This window comes from Pogoniulus pusillus, chromosome 15 (genome assembly GCF_015220805.1).
Source record: "Pogoniulus pusillus isolate bPogPus1 chromosome 15, bPogPus1.pri, whole genome shotgun sequence".
NCBI classification, from domain to species: Eukaryota; Metazoa; Chordata; class Aves; order Piciformes; family Lybiidae; genus Pogoniulus; species Pogoniulus pusillus.
Genome location: NC_087278.1, coordinates 27767759 through 27788286, shown reverse-complemented (window position 1 = coordinate 27788286; position 20528 = coordinate 27767759). Strand labels below are relative to the sequence as shown.

General features: G+C 44.3%; 1 protein-coding gene across 3 annotated transcripts in view; it reads left to right on the top strand.

Annotated features, from left to right (window-relative positions):
* Window positions 1-20528, top strand: part of BCAT1 (branched chain amino acid transaminase 1) — a 71958-nt gene that overhangs the window by 14345 nt on the left and 37085 nt on the right. For all 3 annotated transcript variants that reach the window (XM_064155984.1, XM_064155983.1, XM_064155985.1), the window contains exon 2: window positions 6319-6390. In XM_064155984.1, coding sequence (XP_064012054.1) covers window positions 6319-6390 — 72 coding nt within the window. The remainder of the gene's footprint in view (window positions 1-6318; window positions 6391-20528) is intronic.

The window sequence follows — 20528 nt, the reverse complement described above, 5'->3', positions numbered from 1 at the left end:
ACACCCACAGATGCTGAGGGAACTGGCAGATGAGCTTGCTAAATCCCTCCCTATTATATTCCAAAAGTCCTGGCAGCCTGGTGAAGTCCCCACTGACTGGAAAAAGGGAAACATAACTCCCATTTTCAGAAAAGGTAGGAAGGAGGAGCCAGGGAACTCCAGGCTAGTCAGTCTCACCTCTGTGCCCAGTAAGATCATGGAGCAGATCCTCCTGGAGGCACTACTGAGACAGAAGAATAGTGAAGAGGTGGTTGGCTACAACCAGCATGGCTTCGCCAAGGGGAAATCATGCCTGACAAAGCTGGTGGCCTCCTATGAACAGGTCACAATATTAATAGATGAGGGGTGAGCAACTGATGTCATTTACCTGGACCTGAGCACATCCTGGTCTCCAGGCTGGTGAAACATGGGGTTTGATGGGTGGACCACTAGATGGATAAAGAACTGGCTTGATGGCCGCACCCAAAGAGTGGCTGTCAATGGGTCCATGTCCAAGTGGAAGTCAGTGACAAGTGGAGTCCCTCAGGGATCAGTCCTGGGACCAGTCTTGTTTAACATCTTTGTCAGTGACATGGACAGTGGCACTGAGTGCACCCTCAGCAGGTTTGCTGACCACACCAAGCTGTGTGGTGCAGCAGATACGGTAGGGGGCAGAGATGCCATCCAGAGAGACCTGGACAGGCTGGAGAGGTGGGCACAAGCCAACCTCATGAGGTTCAACAAGACCAAGTGCAAGGTCCTGCATCTGGGTCAAGGCAATCCCAAGCACAAATCCAGGCTGGGCAGTGTCTGACTGGAGAGCAGCCCTGAGGAGAGGGACTTGAGGGTGCTGGTGGACGAGAAGCTCAACACGAGCCAGCAGTGTGCACTTGCAGCCCAGAGGGCCAAGCAGAGCCTGGGCTGCATCAGGAGAAGTGTGGCCAGCAGGTCAAAGGAGGTGATTCTCCCCCTCTATTCTGCCCTGGTGAGACCCCACCTGGAGTACTGCATCCAGTTCTGGAGCCCCCATTACAAGAAGGATGTGGACGTGCTGACACATGTCCAGAGAAGGGCCATTGGGTTGATCAGAGGGCTGGAGCAGCTGTCCTAATGAGGACAGACTGAAAGAGTTGGGGCTGTTCAGTCTGGAGAAGAGGAGGCTCCAAGGTGACCTTAATGTGGACTTCCAATATCTGAAGGGGGCCTACAAAAGAGCTGGGGAAGGACTTTTCAGGGTGTCAGGGAGTGACAGGACTAGGGGGAATGGAGCGAAGCTGGAGATGGGTAGGTTCAGGCTGGCCGTGAGGAGGAAGTTCTTCAGCATGAAGAGTGGTGAGAGGCTGGTGGTTGAGGTCTCATCCCTGGAGGTGTTTAAGACCGGGCTGGATGGGGCTCTGGCCAGCCTGATTTAGGGTAGGGTGTCTCTGGGCATGGCAGGGGGGTTGGAACTAGATGATCTTTGTGGTCCCTTCCAACTCTGACTGATTTATGATTCTCTTGCAGTTCAGTACCCTTGACAGAGGAGCAGTCAGAGAGGTGTGCCAAAGACATCAGGAAAAGCCAAAGAGATTTTGATTGGAACATTGTGATGCTAAAAGATGTTGAAATGCATTAGTAATGCAGTCTGAGGACAAAATGCAGGAGCTGAATGTTCAAGTTTGGGAATGCTCTTGCAGAAGTGCAGATGACAGCCATTAAGCAGAAAATGTCCAGAGTTGATATTACATACAGTGGTCCCTTGCCTGTTGGGAAGAGGTTACCCTGTCTGAGGCTTGCTTTATATAAGAATTAGACTGAAAGTACTAATGTGAGGTAGCACTAGTATCCAATTGAGTGTATTGTGATTACTTTTTGTAGATGATAAAGAATTCGCAGTGATGATTATAGCATTGAGATCTTCTACAGAAGTGAAGACAGAAGTACTCATAACCAGTTCTTTATTTCAGTAGTTTTTCTCAGTGGTGCTATTAGGAACAGTGTGGCCAGCAGGACCAGGGAGGTTATTCTCCCCCTGTACTCAACACTGGTCAGGCCACACCTTGAGTACTGTGTCCAGTTTTGGGCTCTTCAATTCAAGAGAGATGTTGAGATACTGGAATGTGTCCAGAGAAAGGGCAGCAAAGCTGGTGAGGGGCCTGGAACACAGCCCTGTGAGGAGAAGCTGAGGGAGCTGAGGTTGTTTAGCCTGGAGAAGAGGAGGCTCAGGGGTGGCTTCATTGCTGCCTACAACTACCTGAAGGGACGCTGTAGCCAGGTGGGGGTCATTCTCTTCTCCCAAACCACCAGCAACAGAACAGAGGGACACAGACTCAAGTTGTGCCAGGGGAGGTATAGGCTGGATGTCAGGAGGAAGTTTTTCACAGAGAGAGTGATTGGCATTGGAATGGGCTGCCAAGAGAGGTGATGGAGTCACTGTCCCTGGAAGTGTTCAGAAAAAGGCTGGATGAGGCACTTAGTGCCATGGTCTAGTTGATTGGATGGGGCTGGGTGGTAGATTGGACTGGATGATCTTGGAGGTCGCTTCCAACCTGGTTGATTCTATGATTCTATGAATGACATACAAACCTCATCGGTTTACCAACATCTAGTGTAAGTTTTAAATTTCTTTTTTTCTCATTTAGACTTTACAATAATGATAAAATCTGTGTATCTTCTCAATATTGTGGAAAGAAGAATGTGAAATGATGCCCTATTTCCAAACCAGAAGAAGCAGTCGCATATACCACAAAGAAAATGTTATTATCTTTATACCACCACATAGGAAATACTGCTCTGCTTGTAATTGCATAGCAACTTGATACAGACTTGAGAGACTTTGGAGGAGGTATCAACCCCATGGCTCGAAGGTATATTTTGGATAATATCAGTGTTTTAATGGATGCAGTTTTAAATGACCATGTTATTAAATACAAAGGGTAAATTTATGCTTTGCATATCTCCCTTGGCAATGTTGGCACTAAACCATGGAGTAATTTTTCCTATTGCATTGAACAATGTCTCAGATTTAAAAGCCATGGAGCCATTAAAATAGGAGTCCATCAATTAGAAAGTAATTGTGGTATGTCTGTCTAGTGCCAAGGGATTAACTCAGTATAATCTTGGTGTGCTTAACAAAGGCAGATAGCTGCCAGCTTTAAATATGAGTTAAGTCCGTAAAACGTGGGGCTCAAGCCCCAAAAATGGTTTGCTGATTTCACTGACTTCAATGGGAACCTTGAACTGAAGGGCAACATGGTCGACCCCCTAGGGGCTGTTCTTGTAGGTGGTCCATGTTTGGAATTCACATACAAGTTTTGTATCTTTTTGAAGATCATGAAAGAGAGTATTAAACTTTATCCAGCTTCCCTCCCTGCTGTGTTGAGGCCAAGGCCTGCTTTAGGACAGTAAAGCAGAGATGGGAAGAAACTGGAACATAATGGTTGAGTATTTGTTAGTATTTGCTGTCAGTGGTAATTATTATTAGAAAATATCATTTGACAAAAAAACTCAACGTGAGCCAGTAACAGTCACTGGCAGCCCAGAAAACAGCCATGTTCTGGGCTGCATCAAAAGAAGTGTGACCAGCAGGATGAGGGAGGTGATTCTGCTCCTCTGCTCTGCTCTCATGACACTCCACCTGGAGTACTGCATCCAGTTCTGGTGTCTCCAGCACAAGAGGGACATTGAATGTTGGAGGAGGGTCACAAAGATGATCAGAGGCCTGGAGAACCTCACCTATGGGGACAAGCTGAGGGATCTGGGGTCGTTTGGCATGGAGAAGAGAACGCTTCAGGGAGACCTTCCAGTAGCAGCCTTCCAGTACCTGAAGGAGGCCTACAAGAAAGCTGTGAAGGTACTTTTTAGGGCAGATTTAGACTGGAAAATAGGAAGAAATTCTTTGCAGAGAGAGTGGTGAAACACTGAAACAGGTTGCTCAGGGAGGTTGTGGATGCTCCCCCCCAGGAGCTATTCAAGGCCAGGTTGGATAAGGCTTTGAGCAATGTGGTCTAGTGGAAGGTGTCCTGCCCATGGTGGGTGGTTGTAACTAGATACACTTCAAGGTTCCTTACAACCCAAACCAGTCTATGAATCTGTGAAAATCCATTTTTTGTATAATAGATATTAGACAAAAACCGTCAGTGGAGCTGCAGTTCCTTAAGAAATTCTTGCTGCACAACTGCCAGTTACCATCCTGTTAGCTGCTAACCAGCACATTCTCTGTCCTTATTCACCTCAGTGCATAGAAAAATCAGTTGGCTTAATTAATTTGAGGAATACTCAACTATTACAAATTGATGGCATGATGAGGTGTTCTGGTATTTTACCACTGCATTTGAAAATATTTGAAGCATTGCAGGGAAAGCAAGGACCTGTTGTCCAATACGTAGTTCAGACTGTTCCTTTGGTTCGGGTAACACTCTGGTTCTGCTAGAGTCTGACAAGGAATGCTTTTGAACACTATTCTCAAAAATACTTGTCTTTCTGGAGTTAAACTTTAAGCATTAAGGTACATAAACTATATTTTTAGTAAGGTTTTAGGATAAAGCATATTGACACATTGTAAAGAGGTTTAGGATTTCTCTCTGCACATTCTCCTGTAGCTGCTAGGAAGGAATCTATAGCTGAAATTGTATAGGTCATTGTAGAGGCTTAGGGGAAAAAAAGGAGCAGAAGGGTTAAAACTGCTGATAAGAAAAAGCAGGAGGTATGTTATAGCCTCTCTGGGGCCTGTGGGGAAGGGAAAGGATGTGTGATCTGCTGTGAGTGGAAATTTGCTTTTTCTTCTGTTGGTAATAAGCCTGTTATCCAATAAAGGCCCACTGACTGTACCACTTTTTTTTTCTTTCTTTTTTTTTCTCACGTACTGTCTCTATTTACATCTACTGTATCCCAAGATTTGCAAAGAGGGAAGAAAAAAATAATGCAGTTTGCCTTGTGCATGTAATGCATCACAGCCTGTGAGCTGTGCTATCCCAGTACTGGACTGTGTGGTGGCTGCTGCAGTCCTGTGGTGGGTGGTGACTCCCTGGCACTGCCACCCACTGTACACAGTGTCTTTCTTGTCAGATGAGGGTGGCGTCCTGATTAACAGCTTGGGGCAGAGATCTCAGAGGCTGGCCATGAAGTGTTCCCTGTGCACCTCTTTCCTTTGACCTGGGGCTCTCTCACATGTGCTGGGACTTCCCACCCAAAATGCAGCAAGGCTGAGGAGTAGCAGGGTGAGAGGCAGTCACCAGGTAGTGAGCAGTTGGTTTATGCTCCTGATAGGGTTTTCCGCTTGTAGGGTTGAAAGCTCCTTGCCTATCATTCCTTGCAAAACATCCCATAGTGCCTTTGTCTTTCCATCACGGCTTCAGAGTGCCCCTGTGGCCACCCTTACTACTTCCCCATGCCTACCATCCCTGGCCTCATCTCAACAGCTAGTCATCCCTTTTGCTATCCCTCCTGTCTTGCCGGTTATGCTTCCTGTAGTGTGTCCCCCTAGCCATCCTCTTAATCGCCTGTCCCAAGACACTTTTGCTCGTAGCACCTCCTGCCCCTTCCCAAACCTTTGCCCCTATTTCACTTTTCCATCTTTTTCTTGAGGTCTGCTTTGAAATTAGAGATTTTGTAAGGGTTGTGTTTGTCTTCTTTGCTCTGTGTTTGTTGAGTGTGTTTACTGCCTACTAGCAAGGAAATACCTATATTGCAGGAGGGTCCACAGAGATGATAACTTGATGCTGTTGAAGCTGGGGATCTTGCTACTTTTAAGTAGATGGCTTGCACCAGTCTGTTAACCTTCTATTGCTAAATGGATTTCTTTCAGTTCCTTTCTAGCATGGTCAGTGTCAGAACCCTGAAGTTCAACAGAGTAAATGGTTCAAAACAGTCTAATTGTGTATTTACATAGATGGGCATTCATCATTATTGTCTTAATATAATTATTTAAGAAAACAATTATCTTTTTCTTCCATTCTGCCTAGTCAGGCTTCTCTGAAAAAAAGGCAAAAGCAAAGCTGTAAGGTGGATACTTTAGTAGAGAAGCTGGGATTGGATGTGTGAAAATACAATCTATGTATTCAGCTTTGAAAGGAAGACTTGTGGTGCAGTCCATACCCTTCTGTGCTTCAGAGCTATAATCTAATCTAGGATGCTCCTTGTCCTATAAAACCCTGAAGTACCATTGCGCACAGTAATGCAACTGCTAATAATGCATGTGCTAAGAAGCTATCAACAAATTCTTGCTAATGTATTTACTGATGATGAAGTCTGAGTGATTGTTCAATACAACCTGTCCTAAAAGAGAATTAACTGAATATGCATCAACTTTTCTGCAGCATGCATTAAATTTTACTTCCTCTGGGTTTTTTGTTTTTCTAGGGCTGTCAGAATGAGTGCACAACTGGAGGATGTTTGGGAGAAACAGCAAAGCATACAACAGAATCTTTCAAGGTATGTTGTTTGCTAAAAGACAAGAGTTTGAGGCATTTCAGTAGAGGATGCCAGACAGCCTCCATAATGTGATGGTGCTTGCTGTGTGAGTGTTCATAACTACTGACACACTTGAGTGTCATAATTCTATACATTGCATTTGCTGAAAATGCAGAGATTTTTCAATCTGGAAATTAAATATGTTACAAGAGGTGTCTTTTATTACAGTTTCAGATACTAGCTTTGTTTTTCTTGAGTCTATGTAACACTACTATTTGTTAAACTTCAGCAATATGATTAGTGTTCAAAAGTAGATTTTTCCATCTGATCTCAAAGTGGTAGAGCTCAGGACTCCAAAGCACACCACAGTTTTGGCATATTATCAGCACTCAACAAACAAACAGGGCAATGATTATAAGGAATGCTGAGCAGCTGCCAGGAACTGACATGAAGTTGAATCCTTCTTTTTTAATTTTAATCTACTTAGAACTGAGCTCAGTTAAAGTATCACTTCTCCCACCTCCTGCCTGAATGCAGTACTGGTAACGAAGTGCTCATTTTGAACACTGTATGGACACAGATGTCAACTTTTAATTCTCTGTTGGAAATGTAAAGTCTATCAGCATTTGCTTCTTGGAATTCTACCTTCATTCTGTCTTCATTCCCTTTTTTTTTTTTCTGTCTCATGTGCACATTTTTTGCCTTTATTCCTTATGACACACATCTGTAATTGTTTCTCACCCTCTTCTTCATTGTTTTACAATCTGCAGATCTTTAAAAATAGTACCTGGAAAAAAGTTACTTCATTTGTGCTTTTTCAGCAGTTCCTTTCTTGTTATTGCTGACTATTGCCAGCAGTAAATGAGATTAAATTATGATACACTTTGTCACTGTTGTGTTCTTCCTGATTTTTTTTGGGCAATGTCACTGCTATGTGGTCCTCTGAATTATGCTTAAGGAGTTATTTCCCTCTTAGTTGTCAGATTTCAAGAAGATATGAAAAATAAATGATGCATAAAATGTGTTAGACTCCTTGATCAAATTTACTCTAATGCTGGTCTCATTGAAAATAGCAAAGAATTCTGGAGAGTATATGACTGCAGAATTTCACCATGTAGCAACATGTCTTTTTTTCTTTAGCCCTTCCCAGTTCTTCTCTTCCTCATTTCTTTGTGTTGTGTCTCTCTGGCAATTCTGCCCAAGAGGGAGGATTTAGGATGACTTTTCAGCCAGAAGGTCTGATTTGGAAATGTTGACAAAACCAGGAATGCAGCCAGTTTTGAAACTCCAAGAATTCACAAGTATGGAGTGCAGAGTTCTTTTGTGAATTCACCTTTAATAAGCAGACAAGGCAGATCTCAGTATATTCATTCAGTACGGTGTTAGTGCCTTGGAAAACAAAAATTGTGTTACAGAGAGGAGACTCATGTAAGCACACCGTACTATGTCCTTCCACTCACTGACTTAGGTCAGGGGTCCTCAAACTTTTTAAACAGGGGGCTGGTTCACCGTCCCTCAGACACTGTCAGGGGCTGGACTATAGTTTGAAAAAAAATGAATGAATTCCTATGCACACTACACATATTTTATTTATAGTAGTGCACAAAGAACAGGAAAAATAATGCAGTATTTAAAATTAAGAACAATTGTAATCAACAAAAAACCAATAATATTCCAATGTGAACTATGGTCCTGCTTTTGGCTAATGAGATGGTCAATGTTAGGTTCCATATTTGTCACTGCTAGTCGTAGCAAGTGATGCAAGTGTTCATCAGTCAGTCTGGATCTGATTGGAGATTTCAGATGTTTCATTTGAGAAAAAGTCTGCTCACAGGCATAGATGCTGCCAAAGATGGCTGTGATTTTGAGTGCATAGTTCCTGAGGTTATGATATGTCTCGGAGGGGAGACATGCATAGAAATTAGTAAGGCTGCTTGATTTGAATACATCTTTCAGCGAGTCACAAGTCTGTAGTTCAGCCAATTCCATTTAGTAAATCAGATCAACAGTTTTAAAGTCAACAGAAAACGGGTTCTGGAAAAGCTGTATGTCCTGTTCATGGAGATGAATCTCTTTAAATCTAATTTGAAACTCCTTTCACAACATTTTTAGTACATCCATACATGTTTTGTTTGGGAATGCAACTGCTGTTTTTATTGCAGACAGGTTTTGAGTTGTGGGGAGATGGCAGAATTTTTCCTCCTTTACTTGGTTAATGAGCAGGTCTAATTTGACTTGAAATGCTTTCACATGTGAATATATATCACAGATGAGCTGCCCCTTTCCTTCAAGTTGGACATTGAAATTGTTGATTAGCTCTGTTACATCTGTCAGAAACGCAAGGTGCCATTTCCATTCTGCATCCTTGAGCTCTGGTACTTCTTTGTTTTTAGACACCTGTAGAAGTAAGTCATAAAATCATTTCAAAACTCTCCCTCAACTCAGCCAGTGGACTTCTGTGTGGTACAGAATATCTTAGTAGGCAACATTTAGCTGAGACAGAAATTCCTGAAACTGGCTGTGGTTTAGTGCATGAGCTCTAATGAAGTTAAAACACAAGAAACCACAATTTTCACGACAGAGTCCAGCTTCGGTGATTTACAACACAGTGCTTGTTGGGGGATGATGCAGTGTATGGCTATTGGATGTGAATGGTTGTGTTTGTCCATCTTTGTTAATGCTGCAACCACTCCTTTCACGGACCCCACCATGCTAGGAGCACCATCAGTTGTCGCACTGCATAGTTTACCCCAGTCCAGCTACAAATGGTTCATAGTTTGGCAAACTTTCTCATAGATATCCTCTCCTGTAGTTGTTCCTTTGATGCTTTTCAGTGTAGCAAGTTCCTCTGTGACTTCGAAAGAATCATTTGTCCCACCAATGAAAATTAGAAGTTCTTCAGAATCATGAACATTATTGCTTTCTTCGAGTGCCGATGAGAAAAAGGAGGAGGAGGACCGGGCGGCGCTGGCGCGGTTTGTAGCCGAGAGGCGCCCCATGGTGGGGGGGCAGGTCGAGGACGAGGCGCTGGTTCCAGCCTAGTCCCGGCGGGTGCTTGCGGGCTGCGGAGGCCGGCGAGCGGATTGAGTGGCAGGAAGCGGCTGCTGGTTTCGCCCCCAGTCCCCGGGCGGGGCGGGGGGCTTCTGTAAATACCGGCAGGCTGGATTGAGGACCCTGGGGGGCCCGCGGACCGTAGTTTGAGGACCCCACTTAGGTAGTCCAGAAGGAAGCCACAGTGGCAGTGAATTCTGATAGTGTTTGGGTAATACATGAACTGAACATAAGCTAAGGTAGACTTAAGGTAGGTCTAGTTATACTGGCAGTTAAGCAGGTGCCTTATGCCTTATCATGAGTCCAAATATTGGGTGGCAGAAAGCTGGATTTAATCCAGTTTCCTTTCCATCAATACTTTTATGTCAGCCAGAATGGTGGCTTGTTATAATGGAGGGTCTGTGTGAGGGAAAAAATATGTTAGCAGGTGGGACAGATGGTGATAAAGTGAATAATGCTGGAAAAAAACAACAGCTGGCTTATGCTGAAGTCTAATTTGTGAGTCCATTGCTCCCTCTGGCTCTGTTTCTGAGGATTAGCTGCAGTCACTAGAAAGGGATACATTGTTTAGAAACTGTTATACTGGGGGGGTGTATATGGGAATTCTGGTAGGAATACAGGTACTGATTTCCGAGATGCATTGTAAAAATTATTTGCAGTCTCTGTGAACTTTATAAATGTAGGAAAAAACAGGACCAGTCAATGACAAATAAAATAACCTGAATTCATTCTAGGGAACATCACAAACATTTATGTGAAATAAAATTATGTTTACAATTTCATAAACTATAATTAATAATATTTCAAAGGAATCAAGTTGGCCCAAGGGGCTGTCTGTGCTGAAGAAAGCCACAATTTTGTGCCAGAAACCTAAGTAATTCAAGATTGTGGGAACACAGAAAACAGGATATGGTTTTGTTTTGTGCTTACATAAAGCATTGTCTAAAGTGGATGATGCCTAGCATTTGAATGCCAAGTTAGCCTGCTGAAGACATTTCTTCTTAGACATTTGTAAACAGTACCTCTGCAGCCTTATCTTTGGTCCCCTTTGGATACCTCAGTGCCTTTATTAGGTCTTCTCAGGGTCTTCTCTGGGCTGAACAACCCCATCATAGAATTAACCAGGTTGGAAGAGACCTCCAAGATCATCCAGTCCAACCTAGCACCCAGCCCTATCCAATCAACTAGACCATGGCACTAAGTGCCTCATCCAGCCTTTTCTTGAACACCTTCAGGGACAGCAACTCCACCACCTCTCTGGGCAGCCCATTCCAATGCCAATCACTCTGTGTGAAAAAATTCCTCCTGACATCCAGCCTGAACCTGCCCTGGCACAGCTTGAGTCTGTGTCCCCTTGTTCTGTTGCTGGTGGCCTGGTGTGGTGGAGGGGCTGCAGCCCCAAAACTGAGGCCTCCCTATGCCTCTACATGCCTGGACATGTTTTTCTGCCAGGACCCATGGTAGTAAACAGGTTGTGTAACACACACACCCCCAGTCCGTGTATCCCTGGGGTCCACCCAGGTGATCCCCATATTTGGGAGGGTCCAGGCAAACAGAGTCTGCCTATTAAGGTAAGGTTTGGCTTACTGCCAGCCTAATTGGTCACTTTGGATGGCCAAAAGGGCCACAAATCTCAGCCCAGAGTCCATAAAGAGGGGTGCAAAGGAGCACCACGTGTTAAGAGGTTCAGACTTAGCTGTTCAGACTCAGCTCTCTGATCCACATTGCAGCTCTGACCTGCTTGCAAGGCCTGGACATAGGATCTGGCCCTCACTTACATACTCACTGAGGCTCAGCCCTCGTGCATTGATCTCAGGGTGCAGTTAACCTGTCTGCATACCTTTAGAAGCAGAGCACATTCGTGCCTGCACCTGATACATATGTGGGGAGCCGATAGCCCCCTAAGCCTAGAGCTAGCCATGCATACCAGCCTGCTATCTCGATCTATCTACGGAGCTCAGTCTCCCAGCAGCCTGGCACACACTGCATGCCCACTGCTATAGCCTGGAGAACCAGGACAGCAGACCTTGGAATTGTCTGCCACCCACAAACACAGCCTGCTAGCTGTGAAAGAACCATGCCAGAAGCTGCATGGACAAATCCTTCTCCTGTTCCTGGAATCCTGCCAGCTGACCATCCCTGGACACGCAGCATCCAGAAAACCAGCAGTGTCGAGGCAGAGACCATCCCACACCAGGAGAAAAGGTTAGAGAAAACCTGCTTACCCCAGAGACTGGGAACACTTATCATTCCCCTCGCAAGCTGGGAAGATTCCAGCCTCACAAAGACCTGGACACACTGAGCACATGCTGTGACACAATCCGGAGAGGGGGATTAATAATTAATGGCAACACATCTAAATAAGCTTTAACTCCTCTGTAGTATAAGTTATCTCTGCCTTAGAGCAGACAGTTTCAGCCCCTGCTGGGCAGACAGCATTGTTGTTAAGCAGGCATTAAGCCTGAGGGAAATCTCTCTCTGTCTATAGTTGATGATAATTTCCAGTTAATAATCAAATCTCTGTAAATATATCATATCCTAATTGTTTTCATAACCTTGCACTAGAACTTATTATTCAGTGGTTGGGGGTGGCACAAATGTGTAAATATTAATTTTAATAAATACTTTTTATAAAAAAATAATACCGCCTCAAATTAATTTCTCACCTCCCACTAATAAGGGAGGCATAGAGAAATCCCCCTCCACAGCACCTGGGAGAAGAGACTGACTCCCACCTGGCTACAGCCTCCCTTCAGGTAGTTGTAGACAGCAATGAGGTCACCCCAGAGCCTCCTCTTCTCCAGGCTAAACAACCCCAGCTCCCTCAGCCTCTCCTCATAGGGTTTGTGTTCCAGGCCCCTCACCAGCTTTGTTGCCCTTCTCTGGACACGTTCCAGTACCTCAACATCTCTCTTGAATTGAAGAGCCCAGAACTGGACACAGTACTCAAGGTGTGGCCTGACCAGTGTTGAGTACAGGGGCAGAATAACCTCCCTTGTCCTACTGATACAGGCCAGGATGCCATTGGGTTTCCTGGCCACCTGGGCACACTGCTGACTCATGTTCAGCCTACTGTCTTCCTCAGTCTATCCTTACAGAAGAGGTGTTACAGTCCCCTGATCATTTTTGTGGCCCTCCTTTGGACCCATTCCATCAGATCTGCATCCTTCTTGTGTTGGGGAAGTTGTGTTGAGAAGCTCTTAGTACTGTGAAAACAATTCACCACAATTCTTCCAGGATGCACTAAAGGATGATTTCCCAACAGTCTGTGAGTGGATTTCTCATGGTATCAGAAATCCATCCATAATGTGGTGTTTGAGATCTGTGACAGATCTGTTCACATTTAGCTTGGCAGAAATTAGTTCTGTGTTTTTCTTCAGGTGGGTAATGTCCTTCAGATCGTTGCAGGCTTTTAGCAAGTAGATTTTCTGAGTAGGGAAAATTACTGTTGCATTATCTGAAGCTGTAGGCTTTGCAAATAAAGCTAATTGACTTCAGTAAATAACAGAAGCTTTTATACAAGATAAAAAGAAGATGCTAGGTAAACAGACAAGAGGCAGCTGACTGAATAGTTTTATAGCACAAAGAAAGAGATGCTTTATCTTGTTAATTAGGATCTTCAGATATAGTTAATGTCTGTAAAAGCACAGAAGTTGTGCTAGAATTTTGAAAGTTCCTTTTGGCTTGCATAGTTTTCTGGTTTGGGTGTTTGGTTTGATTTTGTTTTGTTTCTTTTTCTTTTTTCCCCCTCCTAACGTGAAGAATTGCTTTGTAAAATGCAGGGATTCAGCACCAGTCAATGATTCCCAAAGGAAACTGTCTGACTCCAAAACTTACAAAAGCTTCAGTGTCCATACTTAATTCCATATGAAGTCCCCAAAATTGGTATTTTTTATATACACCTGAATACGAACTACATTTTGGGAAGATAATTTAGTAGTGAGTGGTTGTTGTTGTTGTGGTTTGGTTGGTTGGTTTGGTTTTTTTTGTTTGTTTTTTTTTTTTTCTCCATAGGTTTCTGTTGGCCTTTCTGTTTGCTTTTGAAATCTCTGTAGCCTAACTCTCATGAACTAAGAGCCTGGAAAAGTGGAATAGTTTTATCTTAATCCCATATTTAGTCCCTCTTTCTAAGAAAGTACTGAATTGAATGAATGGCAAAATGTGGCAGTTTCAGTGACAGGTCTGAAATTCATGGTAATTTGTAAGTTTACCTTCTGTATACTGGTGTGAAAGGAATATAAGAGAAAAAGTCAGGTGTGATTATCTGAACAGTTGATATTATTCCTCAAACCTCTACATAAGATTTTCTACCATGAAAGTATTTTATATTCCCAAAAGGTTTTGCAATTCAGAATTTATCATTTCAAATGGAATGTCTTGACTCCATGAATACACTTCTCTGCTTCTCCAGATGCTTATTAAAACCAAGGTAAGAAGATTTAATTGCAACTGCTCAGGACTTGGACATGTGAGATTATGATTCTATTCTTGGCTGTTCCACGTAACATGGTTGTGACTGGCTAGGATACTTGTTTGTCTGAAATTTAGATTTGTAATTCGTTGCTTCCTTCAACACTGCTACTTTTTAGGGAGAGATTTAGGTTTAAATACCTTAAATTTTGTTTTTCTTTCTTCATGTGAAATGGAAATGTTATTTCTTAAGAGATAGTAGCATCTTAAATTTTCATAGACTAATTGTGTACAGCATTATTTGAACATCTAAACCATTGCACCACTGTACAAAAACATGATGTTGGTGAAATGTCACATATCTCTGTTCCAGTTTGTGTCACAGGCCAGTGTGAGCCCTCAGCTTGTATTAGGCTCAAATCTTCTCCCAGGCAAACTCTTTCTAAAAATGGAACATTGTGTTTATGCTGCAACACAGAAATACAGTGGTTGTGGGATAAGGAGCACCACAGCATGAGGAATTGCATTAGCCAAGCTATCACATTTTTTGAGATGAAGCAGTATATACTAATAGTAAGTTCTATGGGTAGGGCAATTAATTAGGATTGTTCCATTAGTGAAGAATGGTCCTGGGATTGTATTTTTTTAAATGTTGGAATATGAGTCTGAAAAGACTTTCTCTACCAGGAACAGGTCTATTAGAGAATTGTAATCTATATTTCCCTATATGGAATTGCTTTTTTCCCATCAAAACCTAACAGACATGAAGTGCAGTAACATGGCTCAAAAGGATTTTTACACAGCTAACTTAATCAGCAGTCACAGTGAGCTACAGCAGTGTTTCCCAGTTCAGTGCAATGATTGCAATGAAGCCTGCTCACTTTCTCTCTGTTCACATTTACTGATCACTCCACTTAATTAACTGGAATAGGTGTTAGCAAGTAGAAATAGTTTATAGGACCAAAATGCAACCACATGTCCAATTTCTGGACAATAGCAGGATTTCTGTTCAATATGTGGATTAGAAGAGTTAAAATTCACTAAAATCAAGTAAGTATTTTCCTTAGAATTTCCTTAATACCAGATAGAAGGTCTCCTTAGCATCTGTAGGAACCCTATTTATTCATCTTTCTTAATTTCAAAAACTATGTATCTGCTGCAACTTGTGCCAGTGAGGAAGAGACTAATGAGAGAGGAATAGAAAAGTGTATTTGATGAACAAGTGGCTCAGAGGCTGCTGCCTCCAACATAACTTTGGATTCTTTGATCTTGGGGAGCTTCATCTTGCCACAGGTCTGCAAGCAACAGATGGGATACAACTGACACAGAAGGGGAGAAGCACCCTGGCACATGAGCTGGCTGGGCTTGTTGAGAGGGCTTTAAACTAGAATGGAAGGGGGAGGGGGTTAAACATGACAGCACCAGAGATAAATCAAAGGGAATTGAGGACGGTAGGCTAGAGCTAGGGGTAAAAGCAGCAGCCCAGCTGAAGTGCAGTACACTAATGCACGCAGTATGGGTCACAAACAAGAGGAGCTGGAAGCTCTGGTGCTGGAGGAAAGCTATGATATTGTCACCATCACTGAAATGTGGTGGGATGGCTCACATGATTGGAGTGCTGTAATCAATGGCTACAGACTCTTCAGGAGAGACAGGCAAGGGAGAAGAGGTGGGGGAGTGGCTCTGTATATTAGGGATGCTCTGGATGTCATGGAGGTAGAAATCAAGGATGATCAAGTTGAGTCATTATGGGTGAGAATTAAGGGGAAGGCCAACAAGACTGACATCCTGGTAGGAGTCTGTTATAGACCACCCAACCAGGAGGAAGAGGTTGATTTATTACTCTTTAAACAACTGGAGGCTGCCTCAAGATCACCTGCCCTTGTTCTGGTGGACGACTTTAACCTACCAGACATCTGCTGGGACTTAACCACTGCAGAGAAGAAGCAGTCTAGAAGGTTCCTGGAATGTGTGGAAGACAACTTCTTATCCCAGCTGTTACGTGAGCCTACCAGGGGGGCAGCCCTGCTTGACCTGCTGCTCACAAATAGAGAGGGGCTGGTAGGGGATGTGGTGGTTGGAGGCTGCCTGAGGTCCAGTGACCATGAAATTATAGAGTGTGCAATACATGGAGAAACCAGGAGGGGATCAACAGAACCTCCACACAGGACTGCCCAAGGGCAGACTTCAGCCTATTTAAGGAACTAACTCAGAAAGTTCCTTGGAAAAAAGCCCTTAGAAACAAAGGGGTCCAGGAAGGTTGGAGCTGCTTCAAGAGAGAACTCCTGCAGGCACAGGAGCAGCTGTGCCATTGAGCCGGAAGATGAGCCAACGAGGGAGGCTGCCAGACTGGATGGGCAGGGAGCTGCTGAAGGAATTGAAGATAAAAAAGAGAGTGTATCACCTTTGGAAAAGAGGGGAGGTGTCCCAGGAGAAGTTCAAGGAAGTTGCTAGGTCTTGTAGAGGAAAAATGAGAGAGGCAAAAGCCCACTTGGAGCTCAGGCTGGCCACGGCTGCCAAGGAAAATAAAAAATGTTTCTTTAAATATATGAATGGCAGAGAAGGGCCAAGGACAACCTCCAGTCCTTGTTAGATAGAGAGGGGAACATAGTGACAAAGGATGAGGAAAAGGCAGAGGTGCTTAACACCTTCTTTGCCTCAATCTTCACTAGTGGGACAGGTTGTCTCCAGGACAGCTGGACTCCTGAAGTGGTGGATGGAGGCAGGGACCAGTACAGTCCCCCTCTAATCCATGAGGAAGCAGTAAGGGACCTGCTGAGACACTTGGATCCTCACAAGTCCACGGGACCGGATGGGATCCACCCTAGGGTGCTGAGAGAGCTGGCAGCTGAGCTGGCCAGGCCACTTTCCATCATTTATCAGCAGTCCTGGCTCACTGCAGAGGTCCCTGAAGACTGGAAGCTGGCCAATGTGATACCCATCCACAGGAAGGGTCGTAAGGAGGAGCCAGAAAACTACAGACCTGTCAGCCTGACCTCAGTGCCAGGCAAGGTGATGGAACAGGTCATCTTGAGTGGCATCACAAAGCACCTACAGGATGGCTAAGGGATCAGGCCCAGCCAGCATGGGTTTAGGCAGGGCAGGTCCTGCCTGACCAACCTGATCTCCTTTTATGATCAGGTTCCTGCCTGGTGAATGTGGGGCAGGCTGTGGATGGAGTCTACTTGGACTTCAGCAAATCCTTCAACACTGTCTGCCACGAGAAGCTCCTGGCAAAGCTGGCAGCTCATGGTTTGGACAGATTCACTCTGTGCTGGATCAAGAACTGGCTGGATGGCAGAGCCCAGAGAGTGGTAGTGAATGGTGCCACATCCAGTTGGCAGCCAGTCACTAGTGGTGTTCCCCAAGGATCAGTGCTGGGCCCAGTCCTGTTCAATATCTTTATTGATGATCTGGACGAGGGGATTGAGTCCAGCATCAGTAAGTTTGCAGATGACACCAAGCTAGGAGCAGATGTTGATCTGTTGGAAGGTAGGAGAGCCCTGCAGAGGGACCTGGACAGACTGGATGGGTGGGCAGAGGCCAATGGGATGAGATTTAACAAGGCCAAGTGCAGGGTTCTGCACTTTGGCCCCAACAACCCCAAGCAGCACTATAGGCTGGGAACTGAGTGGCTGGAGAGTAGCCAGGCAGAAAGGGACCTGGGGGTACTGGTAGATAGTAGGCTGAAGATGAGCCAGCAGTGTGCCCAGGTGGCCAAGAGAGCCAATGGCATCCTGGCCTTTGTCAGGAACAGTGTGGCCAGTAGGACAAGGGAGGTTATTCATCCCCTGTGCTCAGCACTGGTCAGGCCTTACCTTGAGTACTGTGTCCAGTTCTGGGCCCCTCAATTCAAGAGAGATGTTGAGGTGTTGGAGCATGTCCAGAGAAGGGCAACAAAGCTGGTGAGGGGCCTGGAACATAAACCCTATGAGGAGAGGCTGAGGGAGCTGGGGGTGTGCAGCCTGCAGAAGAGGAGGCTCGGGGTGGTCTTATTACTGTCTACAACTACCTGAAGGGAGGTTGTAGCCAGGTGGGGGTTGGCCTCTTCTCCCAGGCAACCAGCAATAGAACAAGGGGACACAGTCTCAAGTTGTGCTAGGGTACGTCTAGGCTGGACGTTAGGGGGAAGTTCTTGACAGAGAGAGTGATTGGCATTGGAATGGGCTGCCCAGGGAGGTGGTGGAGGCACCGTCCCTGGAGGTGTTCAAGAAAAGACTGGATGAGGCACTTAGTGCCATGGTCTGGTTGACTGGCTAGGGCTGGGGGATAGGTTGGACTGGATGATCTTGGAGGTCTCTTCCAATCTGGTTGAGTCTATGATTCTATGATTCTATGAGTGAGGGACAAAGAAGCCTAACTTTCCAACTATAACTGAAGCAGTAGAAATGGATGTACATGTAACAATTCAGGTAATTTTGCTTCCCTTGTAATCTGAATTCCTACCAAGCTGGAGGAAAGATCTCTGTTAACTTAAGTGGGGTTTGGGTCAAAGCAGTGGGAGGTGCTGCAGGGCAGCATTTTAGGAACGTGTGGGAAAAATCTTAAAATTTAGTCAGTGCCATTGAAATTAATGATATTATGCATTGTTTGTGTATTTGCCTGTTTTCTAGGGCAAGATTGATTTTCTCAATGCTTTCTGTGCAATCTATCTGGGCTGCAGGTTTCCAACATCTTTATTTCTTTTCTGGTACATTTGGGGAGCTTCAGAGTTAATTTTCAGCAGCCGAAGGTGTCCTTTTCATCCTCCAAGCAAGAAGTTTATGTCAATTCCAACTACTTACCTTTTGTCTTATTAGAGCAGGTTTACTTCCCTGTCTACTGCTCTAAATTAAATATTCCTGCATTAGAGTCAGGTCAGGGGAAAGGTTGCAAGGGCCAGCAGTATGTCGTGTCCTTCTCCTTTTTCTCCCTTTGCTGACAGAGTGTAGATGTGACAAATATTCTATGAATATCTCCTAGAGATAGTTTAGTTTAGATGCCTCGCAAAGGATGGACTGGATAAAGTCCTTCCCACCATATTTTCTGTTGTTACCATGATTGACTCACAACTGATTCAGAGCCTTGACTCCCTTTTGCTTTGTCATTTGTTCTGTGGTTTATTACCCAGTGTACAGTTAATCTGTTCCAATGATTCCAGGCCCCAGTCCAATTATATGTGCAAATGCATTCTCAGATGAAATCTCAGGGAAGCTTTATGTTAAAAGATTTCTGGGTATTCTCCCTGGGGTTACAGAAGAGATTTTTTTTTCAATAGTAGGAAAATCAGGACTTTCTTCCTGCTTAGATCTTCTTCTATCTTGGCATACTTTCCATTCTTGAGCTTCAGGCTCTGCTGTAAATTTAAACTAGTAATGATGTTAAAGGGATTATAGGATAGCTTATATTAACATTACTTTTATACTTACAAGCTTGTAGTAGATTTCTAAGAATTTAACTCTCTTGCTCTGTTTTGACTGGATAAACTGCTTCTTTGTTCCTATTGTTTCTGTTATAGACTTCGCTGCTGTGATCAGAGCCATACAGAGCTTAGCCCTATACAGAAAATGGTGGTCTCTGCTCTATTAAACTAGCAGTCTTCTCCAGTGATGATGGGAATGGGAAAAGAAACAAACCCATGCACCCTGGTATACCCAAGGCTTGTAGGACATAAAATACCTCTTTTTCATTCAAGTAGATGCTGCTGTGGTGTCAGCTAGTGAGTAGAGCTGGGAGATAACAGCCAGATAACAACAGCACCTGCTAGAAGAGCTTGCAGTTGGTTTCCTCTGGAGCAGTATTCAGCATTACTATTTCTAAGACAGGGTTTTTAACATGCAGAATAGGTGATTGCTTGTTTTGTCCCAGTGGATGAGAAAAATATGCCGCCATACACACACTCCCTCTATAATCTTCTCTTACTTCCTGGTTATGTAGCATAGCACTGCTTCTGTCTGTTCTGATGCTACTGCTGGAGGATTTGCTATGTAATCTCTAATTCCTCTCAGAGTTTGCCAGTAGTTTGACACAAACCTTTGTGTGTGTGTGTATGTGCAGCAGTAGCTGTTAAGCATGATTCTTGGTGTCTACTTCCAGAAGCAGGCTCCTATGGTGAAGGATCTTCCTAGATCAGGTTGCAGTTCCTTGTGTGATGCTGGCAGTAGTTGCTCCACAAGAGCAATTATTTGCAACATACAGTAGCCTTAACTTACAGGGCTACTGGGCTGGAATATCTAGCAGATGAGTTTCTCCAGCCAGCTAAGATCACTGTACAAATCAGCAAAACAACAGGGGCAATCCTCTGCCATCTATATAGCTCAATATCTGGAAAGCAATGGACCTAAATGAGTTACTGGAGAAAGGTGAGATCTTTCTCATTAGCTGCAAGGCCAGAAAATTTTAAGTGAAGAGAGGATTTCAACTTCTAGAGGTGAATTAACAAGATATTTTCATCAGCCTAGTTTACATCCTCAACCTAGTTTCCCACCACTGCTTCTCTTTGGCAGTGCAAACTTCTTCCCCTCAGGCTGTCATGTAGTAAGAGCTTCAGGTTCAGGAGGCCAGGCGCAGGTGTTTTGGGGTGAAAGTAGCTCCTCCGGCAAAAGGAATGACTTCCTGCCATGCAGATGTGTGCTGGGGAAGGCAAATAACCAGTAATGAAGACCAAATGGCAGTAATGTCCTTGTTCTTGGACTGCTCCTCAAAATTGCTGTCTAGTC